Source organism: Eleutherodactylus coqui, chromosome 3 (genome assembly GCF_035609145.1).
Source record: "Eleutherodactylus coqui strain aEleCoq1 chromosome 3, aEleCoq1.hap1, whole genome shotgun sequence".
NCBI classification, from domain to species: Eukaryota; Metazoa; Chordata; class Amphibia; order Anura; family Eleutherodactylidae; genus Eleutherodactylus; species Eleutherodactylus coqui.
In genome coordinates, this window is record NC_089839.1 from 268,118,114 (window position 1) to 268,136,694 (window position 18,581).

At 48.0% G+C, this 18,581-nt stretch overlaps 1 protein-coding gene across 1 annotated transcript in view; it reads left to right on the top strand.

The window, feature by feature from the left end:
* Positions 1-18,581, top strand: part of LOC136621722 (uncharacterized) — a 186,607-nt gene that overhangs the window by 139,071 nt on the left and 28,955 nt on the right. The window contains exons 12-14 of the mRNA XM_066597399.1: positions 1,834-1,881; positions 8,973-9,059; positions 11,618-11,659. Coding sequence (XP_066453496.1) covers positions 1,834-1,881; positions 8,973-9,059; positions 11,618-11,659 — 177 coding nt within the window. The remainder of the gene's footprint in view (positions 1-1,833; positions 1,882-8,972; positions 9,060-11,617; positions 11,660-18,581) is intronic.

Genomic DNA, 18,581 nt, shown 5'->3' on the forward strand with positions numbered 1-18,581 from the left:
TCAATGCATCCTTTTCAACATACATCTGCATTGTGGATCTGTATTAGGCCACATGGCACTATATGGGCTAGTATTTTGTATCAATATTTGTAAGCCAAAACTATAGTATGAGCGAATCCAAAAGGGGGAAGACACAAAAACCTCACTATTGTACTTTATATCTGCTTATGTTCAACTCCTGCTTTGGCTAACAAATACAAATATATACATGCCTTTAGCTTTCTTTATTTAAGAAAGGGTTTCTGAACCCCATGAGTTCTGTGTAGGCTCCTGTTTCAGGCATCCACAAATACACTCGTGAAATTAGCCTGAGGGCTCGTTCAGACTAGCGTAGTTTTTGGGCAGTGTAGGTGTGTGAAGAAAGCCCACCTATACTGTGCTAAAAATTGCGTAAAGGGGCAGCTGCTCCAGTAGGAGAGAGATCAGAACCGCGCAGGGCTTCGGGATTTCCTCATAGCAGGGAGAGCGGAGCTACAGGGGATTAAGGGTGCATTCACACAAGTGTGTGCATACATAGGTGCGCACAAAACCGCGCACCCAGGTATGTGCACAAGTACGCTTGAATGTAGGTCCGTGCCCATTGCCTTCAATGGGGCTACGGCTGCTGCTGGCGGCACCATTGAAAGCAATGGGCTGCTGGCAACCCCTGCAGTGATTTTCAGGGAAGGGCTCGAAACATAAGCCCTTCCCTGAAAATCCTCCCTGTTTGTGTAGAAAAATAAATAAATAAATGAAAAATATTTAAATATTCTCACCTCTCCGCCACTGACGTTTAAATATTCCCCACAGGGAGTCCCCTTGTCACTGAACACTGTGACAGCACTGTCAGTGTTCCCAGTGGGGAGTAAAAAAATTCCCTCCCACAGCTGTCACAGCTGTGGTAGAGGATCGCAATGTTCTCCCATTGCTTTCAATGGGACTGTCGCTTCTGCAGTCCCATTGAAAGCAATGGGCTGCTGGCAAGCCCTGCAGGGATTTTCGGGGAAGGGCTTTAAATATAGGCTCTTCCCTGAAAATCATCCATACAATGTGTTAAAAATAAAAAATATATATACTCATCTTCTCTCAGCTGCCGGGGGGCTCAGACGCATCCAGCCTGTCTTCTCCCTGCACTGCTGTAAAGCTTTTTCAGCAGGCGGGGATTTAAAATCCCCACCTGCTGAATGGGCTGTATCTGATTGGCTGATCGCTCTCAGCCATTCATTGAATGACAGACAATCACAGGCAGCGCTTGGCCATTCATTGAATTCAATAAATTCCTGAACGAGGCCAACACGAATAATGTTTTTATGCTTTAACAGCCAGTGTTCCCGGGTCTGCCTACTGAACACAGGGAACCCACGATTTTTGGCTGTTAAAGCATAAAATCCTATACTTACCTTATTCTTACTTTCTTCTGTTGTTGAAGCAGGCTGCTTCTTCCTCCGATGAGCCAAGGATGGGCCGCCCCCCCTTCGGGATTGTGCGCATGCGCAGTGAAGGGGTGTCCTCTGACAGGAGTCAGGACGGGCCACGTCATCACTGCGCAACTGCAGAATCTCGGAGTTCAGCCAGGACGGATGGGCCGCCCACAGCAAGCACTGCTTGTGACGTGCTTGCTGTGGGCAGCCCGTCTGTTCACCTCGGAAGTGGCTGACAGACGGAGCAGAGCAGGAAGCAGTCATTTTGAGTGCTCCTGCTCTGCTTCCAGAAGCCACAGAAGAGGATGCCGGAGGGAGAGGACAAGCCTGGCAATCGGTCCTGGCCAGGCAAGGTGAGTAAAAAAAATTTTTTACATTTCAGAACCCCTTTAATGTAAGATTTACTGAACTCTGGGTTTTATTTATTTTTAAGAATAACCTGTACCCTGGCATGGCCCAAACTCTAAGTGCATTGAAACAGGTAAGATACTGTCTGTAATTATTATATGCTATATATATAATAATAAACTTTATTTGTATAGTGCCAACATATTCCGCAGCACTTAGGCCGGCTTCACACGAGAGTGACGGGCTCCGCCGCGTAATATTCCGCAGTGAAGCCCGTCACGGCGCCACCCAGAGACCCCATACTTACCAGCGGAAGATAGCATGAAGACTCTTCCCCGCCCATCGCCGTCGCGTCATGTGACACGCCCACCGCGTCACATGACGCGGCCGGCCATATCACGTGACGAGCCGGCCGCGTCATATGACGCGCGGCGGTAGGCGGGGAAGCGTTTTTTCACGCTATCTTCCGCTCGTTACAGCGGGAGCTAGCGTGAACGGACGGCTTCCATTGACTGCAATGGAAGCCGTCAGCGCGTACACCCGCGGCAAATGGAGCATGCCGCGGGTGAGGACGGGAGCTTTCACGGTGCGTAATTCCGCGGTGGAATTACGCATCGTGAGCATTGTGCTATTAGGTTCAATAGAACCTAATAGCAGGGGGCAACGCAGCGGATTTTTGCCGCGAATTTACGCGTCGGAAATCCGTTCGTGGGAAGGAGGCCTTACATAGACAGAGGGAATACAGAAAGACAAAAAGTACAAAAATTACAGAACCATGGTTACATAGTAATCAGTTGATGGAAACATTAGGGGTGAGGGTCCTGCTCCAACGAGCTTACATACTATGAGTAATGGGGTGATACAGAAGGTAAAGGGCTGGAGATGTGCATGGTATGGCGAGGTGGAGAGGTGAGGGATTCTATACACATAGACAATGGTCAGATATTTGGCCGTGTGACGGCAGAAATGGTATGACTGCAGGAGCAGTTTATGATGGTTATCAGGGATTGCAGTCAATAGGTCAGGGAACATGTTATCAGGCGGAGTACAGAGGGGTTTGTTTAGGGAATGCGGCATGCCTCCCTGAAGAGGTGCGTTTTTAGAGCACGCCTGAAGTTCTGCGAGTCCTGCATTGCTCGGGTAGCCTTTGGTAGTATGTTCCAGAGAACCTGTGCTGCTCTGGAGAAGTCTTGGAGGCGGGAATGAGAAGTTTGAATTAAAGGGGTGCTCAGTCTGGTTTTGTTAGCAGAGCAGAGAGCCCAGGCTGGGTGATGGATTGAGATGAGGGGGGCAATATAGGGGGGCGCTGCGCTGTGAAGGACTTTGTTGATGAAGGTAGCGAGTTAACAGGCAGCCAGTGCAGTGACCGGCACAGGGCAAAGGCGTCCGAGTAGCGGCTGGACAGGAAGATGATCCTGGCTGCCGCATTCAGGATGGATTGGAGAGGGTGGAGTCTGATGCAGGGGAGGCCGATCAGCAACGAGTTGCAATATTCGAGCCGAGAGTGGATGAGGGCAACAGTAAGCCTTTTTAGCGTGTCCACAGTGAGAAAAGAGCGGATTCTTGCGATGTTCTTGAGGTGCAGCTGACATGTTCGGGTGAGAGATTGGATGTAGGGGGTAAAAGAGAGACCAGAATCGAATATGACCCCAAGGCAGCGAGCATGTTGTCTAGGAGTTATGGTGGCGCCACACACTGAGATGGAGATGTCAGGATGAGGTCGGTTAGTGGAGGGTGAAAATACCAGTAAGTCAGTTTTAGAGAGGTTTAGTTTTCAGTAGAGAGAGGACATAGTGTTAGAGACAGCGGACAGATAGTCGGTGATGTTTTGGAGGAAAGGTGCAGAGATGTCACGGGAAGAGGTGTATAGCTGGGTGTCGTCAGCATACAGGTGGTATTGGAGGCCAAATCTCCTAATGGTTTGTCCAATTGGGGCTGTGAAGATAGAGAAAAGGAGGGGGCTGAGGACCGAGCCCTGGGGGACCCCAACAGCAAGGGGAAGAGGAGGGGAGGTAGAGCCAGCAAAGGAGACGCTGAAAGAGCGGTCAGATGGGTAGGAGGAGAACCAGGAGAGAGCAGTGTCCTTCAGGCCGATGGAGCAAAGCATACTGAGGAGGAGTTTGTGATCAACAGTGTCAAATGCTGCAGAAAGGTCGAGGAGGATCAGTAGGGAGTAATCACACCTCAATTTGGCTGTCAGTAGGTCATTGTATACCCTTGTAAGGGCAGTTTCTGTCGAGTGTTGAGGTCGGAAGCCAGACTATAGAGGGTCTAGGAGAGAGTGCTCTGATAGATAGCTTACAAGGAGTAAACCAGGCGTTCTAGTAGTTTGGAGATGAAGGGGAGGTTTGAGATGTGTCGGTAGTTGGCAGCATCGGTCGCGTCCAGAGTCGGCTTCTTTAGCAGTGAGGATATGATTGCGTGTTTGAAAGAAGAGGGAAAGATGCCAGAGGTCAGAGAGAGGGTGAATATAGTGGTGAGATAGGAGATGACCACTGGGGAGAGGGATCTGAGAAGGTGTGAGGGGAGGGGGTTGCTAGCGCAGGTGGTGGGGCGAGCAGAGAAGAGCAATTTGGAGACTTCTTCCTCTGTCGCTGATCTGAATACAGACAGTGAGCAGGAGCTAGATGCAGTGCTGACAAGACTAGGGTCAGGGCTAGTCTGGGATTGGGAAGTCATTTCCTGACGGATGTCATCAATTTTCCTTTTGAAGTAAGCAGCCAACTCTACAGCACTGAGATCCGTCACAGGGAGCTGCGGTTTAGGGCTGAGAACGGAGTGAAAAGTATCAAAGAGCCATTTAGGGTTGTGCAATAGTGAGGAGACTAGAGAGGTGAAGTAGACTTGTTTGGCATGGTGGAGGGCGAGGTCGTAGGTTCTGAGCATGAATTTGTAGTGGAGGAAGTCTGCGGATGTTTGCGACTTCCTCCACAGCCGTTCAGCACTTCTAGAGCACCGCCGGATGAAGCGCGTTTGAGGTGTGAGCCAGGGTTGCTGCATTCTACATCGGATGGCTTGGGTCCTTGGGGGCGCCGCTTCATCCAGGGCCTGTTTGAGAGTGGTGTTGTAGTGAGCGGCAGCCAGGTTGGGGCAGGAGAGGAGAGAGATAGGGGACAGAGAGGACTGTAGGGATTCAGCAAAGTCCTGGGTGTGAATGGCCTTAAGGTTCCTGTAGGTACGGTAGGTAGGTGGGTCTGGAGAGATGTTAGGGAGCATGACAGAGAAAGAGAGGAGGTTATGATCTGAGAGCGGGAGAGTGGAGTTAGTGAAGTTGGAAGCAGAGCAGAGATGGAGGAAGACCAGATCAAGAGTGTTTCCATCCCTGTGACTGGGAGAGGTTGTGAGTTGAGAAAGACCAAGGGAGGAGGTGAGCGAAAGAAGCTGAGAATCAGATGGGGAGTTGGGGTCATTAGTAGGGATGTTAAAATCCCCTAAGATGAGGGTTGGAAATTCGCAGAGGAGGAAGTGGGGAAGCCAGGCAGCAAAGTGGTCCAAAAACAGGCGAGGAGCACCTGGGTAAAACTGCTACTGGCATGGACAGCGGACAGAAAAGCCGTAGCATATGTACCTCAAATGATGGAAAAGTGAGTGAGGGTACAGGGAGGATGACCTGGAAGGTACATTTCGGGGAGAGAAGAGCAACTACTCCTCCGCCACGCCTGTCATCGGGTCTCGGAGTATGGGACAACTGCAGGCCATTGTAAGACAGTGCAGTAGGGGAAGCCGTGTCAGACTGCTGTATCCACATTTCTGTGAGAGCAAGCAGATTTAAAGATTTAGCAGTAAAAAAGCCGTGGATGGTGGGGAGTTTATTACATGCTGACTGGTAGTTCCAGAGCGCACATTTAGTGAGTCAGGGAAGGGTATGCATGGGCTAGCAGTTGGGCTTGGGGATTTTATTAGTGAGTCAGGTAGGGGGTGATAGCTAGGAGCAGTGGAGGGTGGGCCAGGACTGGGAGAGATATCCCCAGCTGCTAGTAGTAGCAGAATAGAGAGGGTTAGCAGATGGTTAGGAGATTTATGAGGATGACTGTTATGTTTGTTAGTGGCATTAGGGGGTTTGAGGCTAAGCAAGAAGGTAAAGAGTGCATGTGAGCTGTGATTAGGTGAGGAAAGGAGAGAGGGGCTAATGTGAATAGAGTGCCCCAGAGGTTGGCACTTGAAAGAAGTTCTGAAACTAAGAGCAAGGATGAGAACATTAGCGATAGCTTTGAAGTGTAAAGCATTTAGGCAGAGTTTGAGGCCTACCTGTCTCCTACCCTGTCGAACTGCCATGGTCAAACTGCATCATACTTAATCCAGCCATACAGTGTGGTGCAGAGTGTAAGCTCTTGCCTACGACCTGAAGGTTGCAAGTTCGATCCCCACATGAATCAGGTAGCCGGCTCAAGGTTGACTCAGCCTTCCATCCTTCCGAGGTTGGTAAAATGAGAACCCAGCTTGGTGGGGGGTAATAAGTAATAATTACCTGAAAGCGCTGCGGAATAAGTTGGCGCTATACAAATACCATGATTTGATTTTTTTTTAATACAGCTCATATTCACGTGGCATGCATGCTTACACTGATATTATAGTGAAAGTTTAAGGTACGACTAGGAAACAGCTGGGAATGGCTAATCCGGTTCCAATTGACTAGCCAGCTGACTTGAGCATTGCAAACCTAATGACCAAAAGGAAGGGGGGAGTGAAATTTATTGCTCTCCTTAGATAAGGAAAGCATCTCAGCAAGGATGGGTGAAAGATACCATTTGTGGGAGGTGGATGGCAGAAATGACTAAAAGTAAAGTTTCATTATGCCATAAATGAACGTACCGATGCAAACAGATGAAATGCAAAATACATAATTCACAGCAAGCAAGCAGCACAGATGATTTAAGCAGAGGGAGATAGCAGAGGGAGTTCAGCTTGGAGTGGGATGATGCAGAAATGAATGTACTGATGCAAACAGATGAAATGCAAAATACACAATTCACAGCAAGCAAGCAGCACAGATGATTTAAGTGGAGGGAGATAGCAGAGGGATTTCAGCTTGGAGTGGGATGATGCAGAAATGAACGTACTGATGCAAACAGATGAAATGCAAAATACACAATTCACAGCAAGCAAGCAGCACAGATGATTTAAGCGGAGGGAGATAGCAGAGGGAGTTCAGCTTGGATTGGGATGATCCAAAAATGAACATACCTGTTGAGAGAGAGAGAAGCTAGATGGAGGTTGTTAACTGCCATGGTCAAACTGCATCATACTTCATCCAGCCATACTTAATACAGCTCATAATTCGCGTGGCATGCATGCTTAGGCTGCATTCACACAAACGTATATCAGCTCGGTTTTCACGCCGAGCCGATATACGTCGTCCTCATCTGCAGGGGGGGGGGGAGGATGGAAGAGCCAGGAGCAGGAACTGAGCTCCCGCCCCCTCTCTGCCTCCTCTCCGCCCCTCTGCACTATTTGCAATGAAAGGAGCCGGGACGGGGGCGGAGCTAAGTTCCGCAAATTAGCCCTGCCCCCGTCCCGCCTCTCCCCGTTGCAAATAGTGTGGAGAGGAGGCAGAGGGGGCGGGAGCTCAGAGCACTGCTCCTGGCTCTTCTATCCTCTCCCCCTGCAGAGAGAGACAACGTATATCGGCTGGGCGTGAAAACCGAGCCAATATACGGTCGTCTGAATCCAGCCTTAGGGTGACTACCCACTACAGGTTTTTTTTACTGCAAAATTCGCAGCGTTTTTTTTTCTGCAGGGATCTATGGGACTGGTAATGTTAAAATTGCGATTGCGCAAAATCACGATTTCGCGGTAAATTGCGATTTTGCGCGATCAATTGCGATTTTAACATTACAAGTGCCATAGACCCCTGCAGAAAAAAAACGTTGCGAATATCGTAGAGAAAAAAAAACTATAGTGGGTAGTTACCCTTAGCGGAAAAATGTGAAAACTGCAGTATATCAGGATTAGAGATGAGCGAACACGTTCGGCCCCGCCCCTTTTTCTCCCGAACACCGAACTTTGCGAACACTTCAGTGTTCGGGCGAAAAAGTTCGGGGGCCGCCGTGGCAGCGCGGGGGGGTGCGGCGGGGAGTGGGGGGGAGAGGGAGAGAGAGAGGGCTCCCCCCTGTTCCCCGCTACTGCCGCCCGTGCCGCCGCGCATCTCCCCGCCCCCCGGCGGCACTCGGACCTTTACGCGCGAACACTGCAGTGTTCGGCAAAGCCGGTGTCCGGGTGCGGATGTGTCCGTAACGGACACGTTCGCTCATCTCTAATCAGGATCTGTAAAATATACACAGCAATATGGAAAATAAAAAAAAATTACCAATAAAAAAATATCTTTAACATAAAATGTTGATAGAAACAATAGGTCAGTTTTCTGCTCACAATTCCCTCCAAGGCCAGCATAGCATGGAGACACATCTGTTGCATACTAACCCAAACTGTGCATAAATGTATTGTGCCCTCTGGATAATCATTATGGAATTGACTCATGAGGGAAACACTCCCCGCCCGTCTTAGGAATGATTGACGGCTCCTGTGTACATGCAGATACAAGGCAGCCCATTAATCACTACTGGCAGAGATGGTGGGAGCGTTCTCCTCACAGCTGAGGGCCTTCTGTATTTTTTGATAGTTGTCTAAATATTTTTTATGCCATTAAGGCTAATATTGCATGGAGCCTGTCCCCATACTTTACCTTCCTTAAAGAGGGCAGTGTAGTCTTGTAACTGACCTGCTTTAATGCAAAATCTACTGTGGATTGTCCAGTTCTTAAGGGCTAATGCCCATGGACGGATTTCTGTTGCATTTCCTGCGGCAGAATTCCTCAGCTATTAGGTTCTATTGAACCCAATAGCTTTCCTGCCGTCCAATGCTCATATGTGGAATTCTGCAGTGGATTTCCACTATGTGAAAAAAGTGTGGCATGTTCTATTTCACCGCCGATTTCCGCAGCAGGAGGTCTCTATTATAATATTAATGAAGAGTGCGGAAATCTGTGATCAATCGCAGGTGTATCACGTTTTTATATGCGGTACTCCCGCAGCTTAGATCCGCGGGCGTATCCCACTCTGTCCGTGGGCATGAGCCCTAAAGCTATTAGATTATAAAGGGAGATTCAGTTGTTGGACAGCGGGAATACTCGGGCACATTTGACATTTATATCATTTTTTGTTTTAGATATGAATATCTTTACTCATTCTACCCAAAATGTGACTTTATTATAACGGTATTTTTCAGGCTATATTGGGATTACCGGCTGATGTGCAAGAACTAGCTGGAAATACGTGCGCCAGTGCTGTAGTAGCCGTACTTCAAAAACTTCTGGTAACTATCATAAGTGTTCTACATCTGTGTGTCATTGTACATACTCTCGGCCTCATTTAAAAGCATTTCCTATTGAATATAAACTCGATATAGTTGTTCCCGCCGCCATCAGACTGGTTGGCAATCAGTTGTCTAGGAACTGAAAACTGGGCGATTGAAACTGATTACAGTAAGAAAATGGCGCTGACTGCTTGCTGCCAGCTCTGTGTAATAACTTACACAGAACAGACTTTTTCAAAACAATGATTGACGCAATTTGACAAGTAAAGTTAAAGCAATCCTCCGGTCCTGGGGACAAAATTTATTCCGGTAGCCGGGGTGAGAAGTGATGTTGCTGGGCTCCTCTTGTAGCTTTCTTCCCTAGATCCACAATAGTGCAGATTTTGGCGCAGTTTTTGATGTGGAATTTGACACGAGTTTTGATGTGAATTTTATGTTGAGAAAAATTTGCATCAATTCCACTACATGTGAACGCACCCTAAGGGCTTTTACCCACTAGTGGTTTTTTTCACTCTGCAATATCACTGCGTTTTTTTCAATGGGACTTTCTAATGTTAAATTCGCATCGCACAAAAATCGCAAGTTTGTGCTATTGCGAGATACCGCGCTATCCGGCAGCGGGAGTCGGCTGTCACTGATAGCCGGCCTCCCCCTGCAAAAGTGTAGGTGCATCAGAGCAGCGACCCCTGATCTATGTAGATCGCGGCATGTGAAGGGTTCACAGGGGGAAGAGTGAAGTCATCGGACTCTCGCTATATAATGGTGAAGAGCCCAGCAGGTTGCCATGGCAACATGATGCCAGATAGAGCCGCCCTGTATTGCCAGTGTCTATGATCGCTATAACAAGTCCTGCAATGCCTTATCATAGCGATCACAGCGTATAAAGAGAATAAAACCAATGTACAAAAAAGAAAAATGTAAAAAAAATCTAAATAAAAAAATATTTTTTGTGCTTTTTCTCATATTAGCATCAAAAAATCTAAAATTTTTTTTAGCATTTTGCCTCCCAAAAAACGCAATAAAAGTGATCAAAAAAGCAATATGTACCTTAAAATGGTACCAATAAAAACTAAAAAACTCGTCTCGCAAAAAACAAGCCCTCACTGAGCTCAATCCATGGAAAGATAAAAAGTTAAAGAATAGAGATGAGCGAACCTACTCGGCCACGCCCCTTTTTCGTCCGAGCACCGCGATTTTCGAGTACTTCCGTACTCGGGCGAAAAGATTCGAGGGGCGCCGTGGGTGAGTGGGGGGGTTGCAGCGGGGAGTGGGGGGGAGAGGGAGAGAGAGAGGGCTCCCCTCTGTTCCCCGCTGCTACCCCCGCTCCGCCACGCCTCCACCCGCCCCCCGGCGCCCCCCGAATCTTTTCACCCGAGTACGGAAGTACTCGAAAATCGCGGTGCTCGATCGAGTAATTACTCGAAACGAGTAGGTTCGCTCATCTCTATTAAATGCAGTGATTTAGAAAGAAAAAATGATTTCCAAGGAAACGATTTTTATTGCGGAAAAGTGGAAAAACCTTTAAAAAGATATATAAGAATTTTGGTATCATTTTAATTATACCGACCTGCAGAAAATTTATTGTGTCATTAATGCTGCATGATTATGGGCTAATTTACATGAGTGTATATCAGCCAGCGTTTTCATGGTCAGCTGATATACGCTTCCAACTGAGCAGTCCCCCCTTTCCCTCCTTCTCATCGCTTCTTTGCCTCTCCTTCCCCCTTCGGCTGTTTTCAATGGGAGTGGGCGGGATGGGGGCAGAGCTAAGCTTCCGCCCCTTGTCCGCAGCCAGCAATGGGAGTGTGCAGGACAGAGCGGAGCTTAGCTCCACCTGCGTCCCGCCACCTCCCATTGCAAATGCCGAAGTGGAGGAGAGAGGCAGAGAGCCGGTGAGGGGGAGGGAAGGGGGAAACTGCTCAGATGGAAGCGTATATTGGCCAGCTGTGAAAATGATTATATTCTCGTTTAAATAAGCCATAACGCTGTAAAAAAAAAATCTCTGGCAGAATTAATGCGGTTTTTCTTCCTGCTATCATAAAAAAAAATTAATAAACGTTTTACAATATAGTCTATGTACCCAAAATGGCACCCATAAAGGCAGTTCACCCCGCGAAGTTATGCTTATAAAAAATGGAGATGAAAATCTGCCAGAAATCGTTGCATCCTTATGCCCAAAATAGGCCATGTCCTTAAGGGGTTAAACACAGTACCCCTAATAAAACAAAGAAGAAAGAAGTATTCATAAAAGGTATTTAAAACAGGTCTGTATGTCATGAAAAATATACTACAAATAGTTTTGGTAGCCCAAGAAAAAAATGGGGTTATAAAACCATCACATGCATAAAATCACTGAAGTGCCGAGTCCTTTAGAATTACCTTAAGGGGTTAATTCAGTGCAATTTGTTCAAATACCGATACAGGCAATTTATTGGCTTTTGTACTTGCACTTGTATGAGGAATTACAGATTTAATATTAGAAATACCACAATCTGAAAAGTAGATTTCACAGATACTCTACCCATTTTTACTAAAAAATTGTAATTTCTTTCTTACAGGATTCACTTGATCCAGCTGTTCGTGCAGTTGGATGTGCTACGGTGAGATGAAGATTTCCTGTATAGAATTTGTTTGACATTTACATTTAAAATTATATCATAGTTTATTTATTCGACTTGAGATAGATAGATGGATGGATGGATGGATGGATAGATATGGGATAGATAGATAGATAGATAGATAGATAGAGGATAGATGGATGGATGGATGGATGGATGGGGTCCCCCTGCAACTTCAGTTGCTGTCTCGCCCATCAGTTTTAGCAGCATCACTGGCCTTTTAAGTGATTCAGCTATGCAGCACAAGCCTCAAGACGTGTGTTGTATCCCAAATAATAAATTAGATATACACATTGAAGACAACATAAAATAACTTTCATACCATCTTAAGGCCCTTTTACACGGGATGATTATTGCTCTGGTTGCTCAGACTCCCGCAGGGTTTTGAATGAGAATCACCTAGTTGTTCAGTTTTAGGCCTCGGTCAAACGGGCGTTTTTTTGCGAGATTTGCGCATGCGCATGTGATCCGCGCATATATAGACCCAATGCTTCGCAATGGGATCGGTCACATGTCCGCTTTTTATACAGATGTGCGATAAATTATAGGACACAACGATTCTGCGCATCGCTGTGTTCTATATATGCACCCAATGGGGCCGGCAGAAGCAGCGCCGACCCCATTGAGAACATATACTTAAAGATCGTTCTCCTCTGCCACAGCTGATGTTCGCCCATTGAATTCAATGGAGACGGCAATACAGCCGGCTCCATTGAAAGCAATGGGCTGCCGGCGAGTGCGGGATGAATTTTCGTGAAGGGCTTAAAAATATAAGCGCTTCCCTGAAAACCATTCTAAAATGTGTAAAAATAAAAAAAAAGTATACTCACCTTTTTCTTGCAGCCAGAGTTCAGCCGCGTCCGGCCGGTAGTTCTCCTGAACTGCTCTGTGTAGTATTTAGCTGAATGGGCTGCCTCTGATTGGTCACAGCCCTCACCAATCAGAGGCAGCTCTCACTCACTCATTCATGAATTCATGAATGGGTGAGTGAGTGCTGCCTCTGATTGGCTGAGCGCAGGGACCAATCAGAGGCAGCATTCATGAATGGGTGAGTGAGAGCTGCCTATGATTGGTGAGGGCTGTGACCAATCAGAGGCAGCCCATTCAGCAGGCCGGGATTTTAAATCCCCGCCTGCTGAATACTGCACAGAGCAGTTCAGGAGAACTGCCAGCCGGACGCGGCTGAACTCCGGCTGCAAGAAAAAGGTGAGTATACTTTTTTTTTTTTTTTACACATTTTAGGATGGTTTTCAGAGAAGGGCTTATATTTTTAAGCCCTTCCCGAAAATTCATCCCGCGCTCGCTGGCAGCCCATTGTAATAAACCCGGCTCCATTAAATTCAATGGGCAAACATCGTTGTCCTCTGCCACAGCTGTTACTGTTAAACGATCTTTAAGTATATGTTCTCAATGGGGTCGGCGCTAGGCCGTTTAGCCGATAACGCTGCTAGCTGCAGATTTTTCGGCGAACCATCGGCCCCGGTCACGCGATTTGCGGATGCGCATCCGTCATGCGATCCGCAAATCGTGCGAAAAAACGCCCGTGTGACCGAGGCCTTTGGGTGACTACCCACTACAGTTTTTTTTTCACTGCGAAATTCGCAGGGTTATTTTTTTCTGCAGGGGTCTACGGGCTATGGGACTTGTAAAGCTAAAATCACGATCGCGCAAAATCGCGATTTTGCGCGATCGCGATTTTAACATTACAAGTCCCATAGACCCCTGCAGAAAAACAAAAAGGCTGCGAATTTTGTAGTGAAAAAAACTGTAGTGGGTAGGCACCCTAAAAGAGCATTTAGGCTTAGATACAGCAGCTTGGCTCTAGTGTACTTCTAAGGCCTTAGTCAGACGGGCGTTTTTTCGCGTGATTTGCGCATGCGTCCCGCGATTTTTTAAAACCATTGCTTTGCAATGGTATCGGACACATGAGCGCTTTTTATGCGCTCGTCCGATAAATTATAGAACAGAAATCGCAGATCGCACCTATCTGCGATCTGCGATTCCTGTTCTCTTCTCTATATGCGCTCAATGGGGCCGGCGGCAGCAGCGCCGACCCCATTGAGAACATAGAGAAGACAAATCATTCTTCTCTGCCACAGCTGTAACAGCTGTGGCAGAGAAGAACGATGTTTGCCCATTGAATTCAATGGAGCCGGCAATACAGCCGACTCCATTGAAAGCAATGGGCTGCCGGCATGCGCAGGATGAATTGTCAGGAAGGGCTTAAATATATAAGCCCTTCCCTGCAATTCATCCAGAAATGTGTTAAAATAAAAAATATATATATACTCACCTGCTCCCGGCAGCCGGAGTTCCGTGCGGCCGGCCTGCAGTGGGTGTGAAGGGGGTGTGAGTCAGACCTGCCCCCTGATTGGCTCAGCTGAGCCAATCAGGGGGCAGGTCTGACTCACACCCCCTTCACACCCAGGGGGCAGGTCTGACTCACACCCCCTTCACACCCACTGCAGGCCGGCCGCTCTGAACTCCGGCTGCCAGGAGCAGGTGAGTATGTATATATTTTTTATTTTAACACATTTCTGGATGAATTGCAGGGAAGGGCTTATATATTTAACCCCTTCCCGACAATTCATCCCACACTCGCCCGCAGCGCATTGCTTTCAATGGAGTGGGCTGTATTGCCGGCTCCATTGAATGCAATGCGCTGGACAGCTCCGGCCCGTTTCTAATGAAACGCGGCTAGGAGCAGATTTTCGGGCGATTTTCGGGCACCGGTCACGCGATTTGCGGATGCGCATCCGTCATGCGATCCGCAAATCGCGTGAAAAAACGCCCATCTGACTAAGGCCTAATAGTAAACTTAGCAAATAATGAACGGATACTAGTTCTACAGTGATAGTGATTACAGTGCAGTTACCTTCAGTGATAACAAGTGATGTCATACCTGATTCGTATCATTCACTTTCGGTTTGCACCTGTATCGGGCCCAGACTACCATGACAACTTTTTCTAACCACCAATTATCTATGCAGAATTTGTATAAGACATTTTGGCTCCATGCTTTCCCACCACACACCACATCCCCACACTAGTCACAACCTCCATCCTGCTGCACCCTTTAATAATGCCAACCAGCTAAAATTTCTAATAAGTAATCTAACACAAACTGATCCCCATGTTGCCCTCTTTCACTGACTGCTCACCTCTCAGACAAACTGCTCCCCATCATTCCCTACTAGAGATGAGCGAGCACCAAAATGCTCGGGTGCTCGTTACTCGGGACGAAATTTTCGCGATGCTTGAGGGTTCGTTTCGAATAACGAACACCATTGAAGTCAATGAGTGACCTGAGCATTTTTGTATATCGCCGATGCTCGCTAAGGTTTCCATTTGTGAAAATCTGGGCAATTCAAGAAAGTGATGGGAACGACACAGCAACGGATAGGGCAGGCGAGGGGCTACATGTTGGGCTGCATCTCAAGTTCACAGGTCCCACTATTAAGCCACAATAGCGGCAAGAGTGGGCCCCTCCCAACAATTTTTACTTCTGAAAAGCCCTCATTAGCAATGCATACCTTAGCTAAGCACCACACTACCTCCAACAAAGCACAATCACTGCCTGCATGACACTCCACTGCCACTTCTCCTGGGTTACATGCTGCCCAACCCCCCCCCCCCCCCCCGCGCGCACGACCCAGTGTCCACAGCACACACCAAAGTGTCCCTGCGCAGCCTTAAGCTGCCCTCATGCCACGCCACCCTCATGTCTATTTATAAGTGCGTCTGCCATGAGGAGGAACCGCAGGCACACACTGCAGAGGGTTGGCACGGCTAGGCAGCGACCCTCTTTAAAAGGGGCAGGACGATACCCACAATGCTGTACAGAAACAGTGAGAAATATAATCCTGTGCCACCGCCATCAGGAGCTGCACACGTGGGCATAGCAATGGTGTCTGCATGCCCCAGTCAGACCGCAGTTTTTTATAAATAGTCACAGGCAGGTACAACTCCGCAATGGGAATTCTGTGTGCACCCACTGGGGCCCGCAATTCTGGGGGTGGGTAGGACGTGAGCGGTCCCAGGCTCTGACTCGGTCCCAGCCTCCACTAAATTCACCCAATGTGCTGTCAGGGAGATATAGTGGCCCTGCCCGCCTGTGCTTGTCCACCTGTCTGTTGTTAAGTGGACCTTGGTAGTAACCGCGTTGGTGAGGGCGCGTACAATGTTTCGGGAGACGTGGTCGTACAGGGCTGGGACAGCACATCGGGAAAAGTAGTGGCGACTGGGAACCGAGTAGCGTGGGGCCGCCGCCATCATGTATTTGAAAGCCTCCGTTTCCACAAGCCTATACGGCAGCATCTCCAGGCTGATCAATTTGGCTATGTGCATGTTTAACGCTTGAGCGTGCGGGTGCGTGGCGGCGTACTTGCGCTTGCACTCAAACAGTTGCGCTAGCGACATCTGGACGCTGCGCTGAGAGACATTGCTGGATGGGGCCGAGGACAGCGGAGGTGAGGGTGTGGGTGCAAGCTAGGAGACGGTAGTGCCTGTGTCCTGAGAGGGGGGTTGGATCTCGGTGGCAGGTTGGGGCACAGGGGGAGAGGCAGTGGTGCAAACCGGAGGCGCTGAACGACCTTCGTCCCACCTTGTGGGGTGCTTGGCCATCATATGCCTGCACATGCTGGTGGTGTTACAAGTAGAGCAGAAATAGAACGCTGTAATTAAATGTGCCGCTTATTGGCCTGTGGTTGGAGGCTGACTTCGCTTACTGAACGCACAGCAGAGCCAGGAAAGAATTTTGCGCAAGGCTGCTGTAACACTTAGCTGGCTGCGTCACAGGCAGCCCAAATAGAATTTTTTTCCCAAATTTTTTTGGAAAAGACCACTGCCTATATAGACTGTATATGTCTTCTGTCCCTGCCTCACCACTACTGGCCCTGGACTATGTAAAATTACTGCAAGACACAATGCTCTGCACGGCCAATATACAAAAAAAAAAAATGTGCAACACTGCAAAAAGCAGCCTCAACAGTACTGCACACGGTCAGATGTGGCCCTAAGAAGGACCGTTGGGGTTCTTGAAGCCTAAAATAACTCCTAACACTCTCCCTATAGCAGCTCCAGCATCAGCAGCACTTTCCCTGATCTCTGTCAGAATGCATCCTGCGAGCCGCGGGAGGGGCCGATTCATATACTCGGGTGACACCTGATCTCGCCAGCCACTCACTGCAGGGGGGTGGTATAGGGCTTGAACGTCGCAGGGGGAAGTTGTAATGCCTTCCCTGTCTTTCTATTGGCCAGAAAAGCGCGCTAACGTCTCAGAGATGAAAGTGAAAGTAACTCGAACATCGCGTGGTGCTCGTTTCGAACAACGAGCATCTCGAACACGCTAATACTCGAACGAGCATCAAGCTCGGACGAGTACGTTCGCTCATCTCTATTCCCTACTCTTTACACAGACTGATGGTTCTGCCCCCTCCCCATCCCACAGAATGCCCCTCATAGTTCCCCTCCTCATAGATAGCTCCTCATTCACTCCCTGCTGTCATCACACAGAAAGCCATTTCATGGTTCTGCACACCTTCCTAGTCAAACACAATGCCCCTAATGATTCTCGCCTTTCTTCCTCATCACACAGGATGCCCCTTCATGGTTATCTGCATGCCTTCTCTCACTGAATGCTGCTTTTGTCATCCATCAAACAAGATACCCCTTATATTTCTCTCCCTTTACAACACATTATGCCACTTATACTTCAATCTCTGCCCCGTCACATATCCTGCCCTTTAGGGCTCATTCACATGTGTAATGCAGGTTTAGGTCACCTAAATAGGCTGCGTGTAAACACAGCATTTATACACAAGTAGGTACATTTTTACCAGCGTATTTATACACTCCATACTTACATACTACTAGTATTTCAGTCCAGAAAAATACATGAATATAGGACATGCTGCGTTTTTTTTTATATGACCAAAATACATAGCGAAAATACACTAATGTGACTGAATCCATTGATATCAGTGAGTTATATTTGCAGTGTATTACTCACATTAAAAAGTGTGCATGTATACGCTCTTGTGAATGAGCTGTCATAGTTCTCCCTCTGCCCCGTTGTCACGCATGATATCCCTTTATTTCTCCCTCCGCCCCCTGTCACACATATTGCCCCCTGATTTCTCCCTCTGCCCCATAATACATAATGCCCCTTGATTTCTCCCTCTGCCCCTTGTCATGCATGATGCCCCTTTATTCCTGTCTCTGCCCCCCTGTTACGCATAATGCTCTTTTATTCCTCCCTTTGCCCCCCTCTCCTGTCGCAGATAATGTCCCTTTATTTCTCCCTCTGCCTTCTGTCACACGTAATGCCCCTTGATTTTTCCCTCTGCCCCCTGTCACACATAATGCCCCTTGATTTCTCTCTCTGCCCCTGTCACACATAATGCCCCTTTATTTCTCCTCTGCCCCTGCCATGCATGATGCCCCTTTATTTCTCCCTCTGCCCCTTGTCATACATGATGCCCCCTTATTTCTCCCTCTGTCCCCTGTCACACATAATGCCCCTTTATTTCTCCCTCTGCCCCATAACACTTAATGCTACTTGATTTCTCCCTCTGCCCCATAACACATAATGCCCCTTGATTTCTACCTCTGCCCCGTGCCATGCATGATGCCCCTTGATTTCTCACTCATGATACCCCTTTATTTATCCCTCGCCCCATAACACATAAAGCCCCTTGATTTCTCCTTTGCTCCCTGCCATGCATGATCCCCCTTTATTCTTCCCTCTGCCTGTCACATATGATGCCTATTGCTTTCATCCTCTGCTCCCTGTCACACATGATGCCCCTATATTTCTCCCTCTGCCCCCCTATCATACATAATGCCCCTTTATTTCCCCCCTTTTGCCCGCTGTCACACATGATGCCCCTTTATTTCTCCCTCT